General features: G+C 37.6%; 1 protein-coding gene across 1 annotated transcript; it reads left to right on the plus strand.

Annotated features, from left to right (window-relative positions):
• Positions 1–7,899: 7,899 nt before the first annotated feature.
• On the plus strand, positions 7,900–9,156 carry LOC108311466 (aladin-like; the record flags this gene model as incomplete). Its single annotated transcript, XM_037742133.1, has 1 exon — positions 7,900–9,156. A coding segment is annotated over one exon (1,236 nt), but the record flags the coding sequence as incomplete, so codon positions are not given.
• Positions 9,157–9,465: the final 309 nt, after the last annotated feature.

Consider the following 9,465-nt stretch of genomic DNA (forward strand, 5'->3'; position numbering starts at 1 on the left):
TGTTGTTTATTGATGTGAAAGTACAAAACAGCTAAACAATGTGGTAAAATCATGCATTTTAATGGTATCAAGAACTGTTTGTTGATTTATTCAGAGAACACAAGAAGAGTCAGGTACCAACGCAAAAATACTACCAAATAATAGAATTGTAAATATAGGCCCACTTCACAGAATATAAAAATTATTTGTCAATAAGGGGATCCTACAATCCAAGATACTGTGGTACGTAGACAAAATATTCATGGAGATCAAACCCCAATCATTTTCAAACAAAGTAGTCTTTTAAAAAAGCTGGAATTAAAGTAGAATTTTGAGTAAGTATCAAGGAATATGGATATTATTACTTTGTTTCTATATAAGAGGCAATTTGGAAAAAAACCTATTCATAAGTTTAGTGTTCTTTGTATTTGGTATCACTTAGTTATATGTAATAATAGTAGGTTCTAAAATGCTGAAAGATATTTCCTCCGCACTTTGGTTTAGAAAATGCATACTAAATTTTTTCAAACCATTTTTTCTCAAGCAGTCTTTTTGTACAGACAGCTTGAGAAATGGAACACATTTTCCAACACAAATGGAAAAAATATCCTCTCTTCAAGTATTCTTCCATTTCTGTTTGATGAGAACCAACCAAATGAGATTTTCTTCCATATACACAAGAATGTTAGTGTTTTCACTAAGCCAGATGGAGGACTGTCCCTCATTTGCCTCTATTGCCCATCTTAAAAGATCTGGTTTTTCTAAGTTCACTTTAATCAGTTCAAGTCACAGAAAAGTTAATTAAAACAAAAATATTCATTTCCATAATAAGTATCTATATTATCAGATTTATTAGTACAATTTTCACTTTTATGTGTGTGGGAGGAGGGGAGGAAGACTGGGGGCATAATCATGATAGCTATGAAAACAAACAGCAAATTCCTCAATTGGTATCCTCATGAATTCATTTTTTAAGAGTTACAGGTTTGTGTCAGCAAAGGAAGGGATCAATTTTTTGTCAAGAAGACACCTTAGAAATGACTTAGCTTTAGCCCATTATTTACATATGAAGGAACTGAGCTGGGAGAAGGAATGTGATTTGCCCAAGATTCCCTCCCTGCAGAAGCTAGAAATTGAACATGAGCCTCCTGATGTTTGGACTGGTACTTTTGTGATAACATGGCTAACTTGGCTTGGCTTTGTGGTAGCCCAGATACTAATTGCACTTTCATCCTTTTAACACTAGGGTAGCTGCAGTGAAAATACTTACTTGCTCCTTTTCCTTGATCTTAATTTCCCTTTGTGTTTTTATTTTGTTAGATATATTAAATCAGTCTTTTCATTTAAGTTTCTTCAAATTGTTCATAAAAAGGAGCATACTATATATATTTTAAAAATAAAATACTTGTAAACTCCCACATATGTGTTTGCAATTTAAAATTTTATAACAAGGACACATTACCTTTCAACAGTTTTACATAAGGTCACCTAGGATTAATTTAGTGTAGCAAATCTTAGTTTGATTTTTCTTAATCAGTAAGTGGTCATTATTTATCAGATATCAATAAACTAAGATATGCTTATTTTGTAAAATTTACACTTTACACCTACACAGCAGTTCCATCTTAAATACACTTATTTCTTTTCTAAATTGAAGAAAATATTGCAGATTTATAAATTTGCAAGTCTGGATCTAATAAGCGAGATTAGCTAAAAGTACCTATGAGTTTTCAGATACTGAAAAGATGTAGCTATCACTGTCAATTGACAGAGACAGAAACAGAAGAAGAGAGAGAGAGAAACAGAGCCACACATTTTTAAATTAGCCATATTTGCCAGTATAGACTAGGTATACCTAATACAAAAATCAAAATCTAAAGTGCTTCTAAATATTAGCATCAACATGTTGTCATAAGTAGAAGATTCCACACCTGACCTCATGTACTGAGTTGCAGTCTAAATGAATGAAAATTTTGTTTCATGCACAAAATTATTAAAATATTGTAGAAAATTACCTTCAGTCTATGTGTATGAAGTGTATATGAAAAAGAAATAACTTTTGTGTTTAGACTTGGGTCCTATTCCAAAGATACCACACTATGTCTATGCACATGTTCCAAAATACAAAAAATAAAAAAATAATAAAAAATCCAAAATACTGAATACTTCATTTCCCAAGCATTTTGGATAAGGAATAGTCAACCTGTAATATAAATAATGTCGTAAGTGTTCTAGGACGTAAGTGGCAATTTGGGAAAAAAGGATGTAAGGACACAATGACAAAGGAGCAGCAGCTTGAAATGATGAGTTTGTAGTATGGTACATCAGCCAAGTAATAACAAAACAGACTAATATTAGAACCTGGATGTTGACTCGGCACTTGGGAATAGCCATAACACCGAGTACTCATGCTATCATAGGGAAACAGAGCAATCACATCTAGAGGCAATCTCTTGACATCCATTCAACCTCATGCTATTGGCAAAGGAGGACTTGACAAATTTAGAAAGAAGCAATAAAATCCACTGAAGCAGCTAAATTATTTGCTAAAAGACACTGGAAACTACCTAAAATGAGGTTATAAAAAGGAAATGCATTCCAAATCACCTTGCAGCAGTTTGAAATAAACAATTTGCGGTTTCCCTGCATTGTCAATCCTTAACATTTTTAGCATGCCAATCTTCAAATCCTAAGGCTACTGTTTGGCTTTCCTAGTCTACATGTTCTTTTAAAAAAAATTTTGCCTCTACATATACATTTATTTCTTTCTCAAAAAGGTCATTTATGTGCTTTAGAACCTTGAATTTCAGAGAATGGCTTATTAAAATAAATTTTATAGTGAATTATATTGAGTCACTTTTTGGTTGCTTTCCTAATGAAGAATTAAAAATGGTTCTTTGATATTATGATGATTAACATCTAGTTGGTAAATTGAGACAAATAGACGGATATATTAGCTGTCTGCTGTAAAAATAAACTCTGAAATAAACTCAGTGATATAATGCAATAGCATTTATTTCTCGCTTTCCAAGATCATTTCTATAGTTAATTTATGCTATAATAAAATATATATCTTACTATTAGTATCTTATGCTATATGTATCTTATACTATAATAAAAGTCATCCTAAAAATAACCAAGTTAAGATTTATTAACAAGTGATACAATTGTGCCATTGTATAAGTGCATATGTGTAACAAAACCTCTTTGTACTTATGAAAGAAAATGTAAGAGTGCTGGCAATTTGAATTTTGAAGCACAAACTCCAAATACAGACTTGATGAATGATCCCAGTGCAATACATTTGATTTAAAAAAAGCAAGTGAAAAGATTATTTAAAGGAGAGTGAATGTGATTATTATAAAAAAGTAAGTTTTCTATGTATAGCCTTTTTAGTATTACAGCTTTGATTCTAAAAGAAGCAGTCTTTTATTCAAAATAAGAGGATTTAAAAAGTACATTTAGTCAGCTAATTTATAATCCATACTGGGAGTTCTTAAAATATTATACAATGATTATTTTCAACATTTAATGAACCACTTTAGGAGCAAGTTAAATTTCCAGGCATGCTATTATAGTGCAATCATGTCATTCCCCTTCTCAAAATATTTAGTCCTACTTTATTGCATAATTTATAGGAATCAACTTTACTTAATATGCTGATATTTAAATTCTCCATAAAAATCACTTGAATGTATCTTTTTCTCTTTATCAGTTACAACTTCCTAACTTGTAACTGATGTTTTAGCTAATTTCAACATCTCAGTGTTCCCCACACCACCCTCAACTTCTTTCTATCCCCTATATTTTATCTGTAGTTGTTCCCTTGAGAAAAAAAAAAAAAAGAAAGAAAGAAAAACATGAATTCCTATAGCATCTCAAAAATTATGTTCCAGCCTTGTAACTATTTATTACTTGGAGCTTCTGGGTCATCACCCATGTTTTATTATGTGAAGCCTCATTAAACAGAGGCAAGTCAAGGCCTCCCCTGGGAGCCATGGCTTATTTGAGAGAGACTTCTCACTAAAAAGAGATGATTTGCTTAACTCTACAACACATGTCCCTACTCATCAAGAGGGCAATAGTATCAAAGTATCCCCAGCTTCCTAAATACAGATAGATTTCTCACTATCGTGTCTATTTTTCCCCAATGAATCCAATTAATTTCACTGACATCAGAAATTTGAGGGGTGACTAGTCCTTTCTGAAGTCTAAGGCTTCTTAATTAGGTTTTGCAGTAAATTCAGTGTCTACATTCTTAATCCTTATAGAATTGATGTACAAATTTGTTTCACAAAATTTTTTGGCATAGCTTCTCACAAACAATTCTCAGTTGTAAACACATGTATAGAAATATATTGTCCCTTTCCTTAGTATATGTTCCAAGTTTTGATATACACGTATTTACGTATCTATAATGTCTATGATTTCCTAAATATATTTCATCATGGTTTCCTCTATCATCATACCTAATTCAGGCAAGTTATGTTTTAGTCCCACACTGGCCATTATGCTAAATGTGGCCACCTTGCTATTTTCCAAAAGAAATTATTAATTATTGTTTTAAAGATGTATCTTTCATACCCGTAATGAAGCACTATGGAAAAGGCACGTTTTAACTACTCAAGATTCTTCATTTTCATCTACCTGCCATGCTCTGTGTCCCTTTCAAAAACCTTCAGTCCTGCCATATAATCTTCTCTACCCCAGCCACTACCCCCAAGAAGTTCACCCCAGTCTCCTCGGGTGGCATCTTCCTTTCCAGTGAGCAGCTCTGCTAAGTTACTTCCCTTTATCATTTCTTCAAGGACTCCAGTTATCAGCATTTTATGCATCTTCTTATATTTTTCCTAATGCCTCTTTAAGAACAGAGACATAGAAGTTAGATTGTCAAGGCTTAAATCTCATAAGCTGAGAAATCTGAAAAAAGTACTTAACTTCTCTGCTTCTCAGTTTCCCCATCTGTGAAATATAGATAATAATAATACCTACTTCAGAGGATGAGTGTAGGGATTAAGATATTTAATGTATGTAAAGCACTCGGAACTGTGACTAGTTAATAGTTGGGGTTATGTAAGGGCCAGTTGTAATTATTATTGGGACTATTATTATTGTATCACTTCTTGAATACTAGCAGTGTATTCTGCTATAGTTCAATTATACCCACCTCTACTACCTTCAATACAGCTCTCACAGAGACTTACTTCCATTACATAGTTAATAAAAATATATGTAACTAATATATCAAGTGGATGGGAAGCCTCAGCTTGGAAGCCACATCACTCAAGCAACACATCAGAAATTGTTTAAATGGATGACTCCAATAAGCTAAAAAGATTGAGAACACTTTAGCAGTCAGAATTCCTTTTTGGAAAGAAAAATTGATTTTGTTAGGAAAATAAATTAGTGAGTGCTTGTAGTAGAAAATAAGACCTCAAGGATTGGAGGAGGTAAGGACTGTCAGACATAGAATGTACTACATTTGAACAGAGAAAGATTTCTTCTAGCTGAAGCAGGGGAAAGAGACAGGACAGGGTTGTGGGTGTTGACACAGGGTCAGTGGGCTTGCACTCAGCCGTCTTAGTCTTCCTTTCCACCTCCACTACAAAATTCTAAAAGCTCAATCCCCTTTCTCCCCATCCTCCTACACACACAGCTTTGTACAGTGTTGAAAATAAATACTCGGTGCCACAAAGAAAAATGAGCACTCAGACTAAGGATTTTTCAGCAACACAATTTTTACTTCCTGGGCTGCAGAAGGGTACTCCCACTAGTCATTGTGCCATGATAGTACAATGAACAAAGGAAAACACACAAATTTATCCCTTATGCATTTGGGGTTGTCCTTACTGCTGTGTTTGATCTCCATTGACTGGAGCCAGCCCTCACAATTTAAGCTAAAACCTCATTGGCTAATAACTTAAAAGTTTTTTAAACAGGTAAAAGCAATGGAGAAATGGGACATGCCTGTGAGCATGTCCAGCACAGATATCTTGGTTAAAGCACAAGGACAAAGAATGTACTACATGCCTGTATGCATGGCATTTCTAACAGCTACACAGGGTAGGGCTTAACAAAGTTATTAGCACACTTATTTTTTTAACAAGAAAGGAAACTTTAAAAAGGAACTGTTTTACTTCCCACACCAGTGTACGTCCATGCTCCTTTATCCCATAAAATGTGAAAAGCCTGGGCTTCCTGTGAAGACCTAACAAGAATGGATCAATAAAAAAGCACCAAGACAGAGCTAGAGAGAACCAGGAGTGCATAAGCTGCCAGAACTAAGAAAATTATGGAGAAGCTCTGGACTTTTCCCAATCAACAAAATTACCAGATCCAAGTGAAGCAATCTAAATTGCAAAGGGAAGGATATGTAGGTGATATTGGCCTTTAAGAATGTTTATTGATTCTGGGCCACTTCTTTCTGAAAAAGCAAAGAAGAAAAAAAAGATAAAATAAGAAAAAAAAAAGAACGTTTATTAAAAAAGATTATATGTTATTTTTCTTAATGAGTAATACTAATCCTGGTACAGTGAATCTCTATGAATTCCCTCCCTATCAACTCTTTTTTGTTTTTTAATTGGAGATACGGTCTCATTCTGCCACCCAGGCTGCCCATATTTTCTTCTGGGTGCTGCTCATGGTGAGTTTTATGGGCATAATGACATCAGTACACTGTGGATATGTTCTCTGACTTCTGAGACACTCAAGCTATCTCGGATTCTAAGGGTCTTTCTTCAAACTTTCTGGAAACAAATTTATGAAGATCTCTCTTCTTGATGAACACTATCATTATTATTATTATCATTTTGAGACAGAGTCTCACTCTGTTGCCCAGGCTGGAGTGCAGTGGTGTGATCTCGGCTCACTGTAACCTCCTCCTCCAGGGTTCAAGTGATTCTCCAGCCTCAGCCTCCCGAGTAGCTGGGATTACAGGTGACTGCCACCACACCTGGATAATTTTTTGTATTTTTAGTAGATATGGAATTTCACCATGTTGGCCAAGCTGGTCTTGAACTCCTGACCTTGTGATCTGCCCACCTCAACCTCCCAAAGCTTGTTTTCTTTTTCTTGTTTTGAAAGTTTTTATTTGATTTGGTATTTTAATCATGGGCTGGGAAAAAATTCATTTTTTCACATACAAAAAGCAAAGAAAAACTCAAAAACAGCAAATCACACCAGGATTTTAGAAAAGAACGTTACTGAGGACAGTGCTTCAGATTTGAAAGCCATGAAGTTTCTCCCTTTTAAATGTTCGGAAACTTCAAAGATTAGGAAACCAGAGAGCAAAAAAGGTCAGTCATGGAAGGCTGAGTTTTCCCAACCTGGGTTCCAATCTCTCCCCAGTTAGTGTCAGTGATGGCTCTTCTGGGCATCCAAATGATGAGAAATGAGCTTCTGTTCGTCTGGTACAGAAAATGTGTATGTCTTCTCATACCTCCAGCATCACCACGTTTCTCCTTCAGCAGGTTCCAAGCTTCATGTTACATATTGTAACATTAATGAAATATGACTCACTCACTGACCCAAAGAACCCTGTTTGTGCCTTCGTCTACAAAGTGAGGTGACTATGTAAATAATTCAAAATCAAACTAATCCCATACTTCCCTCATTTTTTACAGTCTATGTTCAACAGATATCTGTTTATTTGTAGAGACTACATCTTAATATGATCTTATGCTCAAGGGCCGAGAACCGTGCCATCTAAAAAGTCAAAATGTGAAAACACACACCACAACTCCTAAAATAGTTCAAAGAAATGAGAAGCTAATGCTGATTTAAAAGTAGACAGAATAAAAGTTTTGGCCAAGTAGGAGCCATTCATAGTAACTTCACTCTAACAAGAATCTATACAGTACTCCCATCATAAGTCATGGAGGGAGACTCTAAAGAGAACTTGGACCTTGGTCTGCTGGTTAATCGTCTACTTACATTGGTGAATTTGCCCAAGTCACAAATTGGTCTAGCTGCTGCTTGCGTGTCTTTGCATGGCACCCTCACACCAACAAGTTTCCAGTGGCCCTACTAGATGATTCAGTCCGTGTGTATAATGCCAGCAGCACCATAGTCCCCTCCCTGAAGCACCGGCTGCAACAAAATGTGGCAGCTCTGGCCTGGAAGCCCCTCAGTGCCTCTGTCTTGGCTCTGGTCTGCCAGAGCTGCATTCTCATCTGGACCCTGGACCCTACCTCCTTGTCTACCCGACCCTCTTCTGGCTGTGCCCAAGTGCTGTCTCACCCTGGGCACACACCTGTCACCAGCTTGGCCTGGGCCCCCAGTCGGGGGCGGCTGCTCTCAGCTTCACCCGTAGATGCTGCTATCCAGGTATGGGATGTCTCAACAGAGACCTGTGTTCCCCTTCCCTGGTTTAGAGGAGGTGGGGTGACTAACCTGCTCTGGTCCCCAGATGGCAGCAAAGTCCTGGCTACCACTCCTTCAGCTGTCTTTCGAGTCTGGCTGGCCCAGATGTGGACTTGCGAGAGGTCGCCTACTCTATCAGGGCGCTGTCAGACTGGCTGCTGGAGCCCAGATGGCAACCGATTGCTGTTCACTGTGTTGGGAGAGCCACTGATTTACTCCCTGTCTTTTCCAGAACGTTGTGGTGAGGGAAAGGCCCGTGTTGGAGGTGCGAAGTCAGCAACAATTGTGGCAAATCTCTCCAAGACAACAATCCAGACACCAGATGGTGAGGAGAGGCTTGGGGAAGAGGCTCACTCCATGGTCTGGGACCCCAGTGGGGAGCGTTTGGCTGTGCTCATGAAAGGAAGCCCAAGGGTACAGGGTGGTAAACCAGTCATCCTCCTCTTATGTACTCGAAACAGCCCTGTGTTTGAGCTCCTTCCCTGTGGCGTTATCCAGCGGGAGCCAGGAGCCCAGCCCCAGCTCATCGCTTTCCATCCTTCCTTCAACAAAGGGGCCCTGCTCAGTGTGGGCTGGTCCACAGGCCAAATTGCCCACATCCCACTGTACTTCGTCAATGCCCAGTTTCCATGTTTCAGCCCAGTGCTTGGCTGGGCCCAAGAACCCCCTGCTGGGGGTGGAGGCTCTATTCGTGACCTGCCCCTCTTTACTGAGACAGCCCCAACCTCTGCTCCTTGGGATCCTCTCCCAGGGCCACTACCTGTTCTGCCCCACTCCCCACATTCCCACCTCTAATAAAAGCTTTCCTTTTGTTTTAAAAAACAAACAAACAAACAAACAAACAAAAACAAAAAAGCAAAACAGGTGTGAGCCACTGCACCCAGCCATTCTTGAGTAAAATTATAAACTGCTGAAATCAAGAGCTCTCAGTGAGATGTGTCTGGTCTATAAAACAAATGATTCACACTGACATAGAGCAAGCCAATGTCCTGAAAGAAACAGAGAAAAGGGGACAGAAAAGTTATGGTGGCCTGAAGGCCCTAGCCTATCTCCTCTTAGTCCTTGATCTAGCATTTTTCTGCCGTTTTCAAATCTTAGTTCTCAACTCTCTTGATTCTAATTCAT

The sequence above is a fragment of the Cebus imitator genome, unplaced genomic scaffold, assembly GCF_001604975.1.
Source record: "Cebus imitator isolate Cc_AM_T3 unplaced genomic scaffold, Cebus_imitator-1.0 Scaffold116, whole genome shotgun sequence".
Lineage (NCBI taxonomy): Eukaryota > Metazoa > Chordata > Mammalia > Primates > Cebidae > Cebus > Cebus imitator.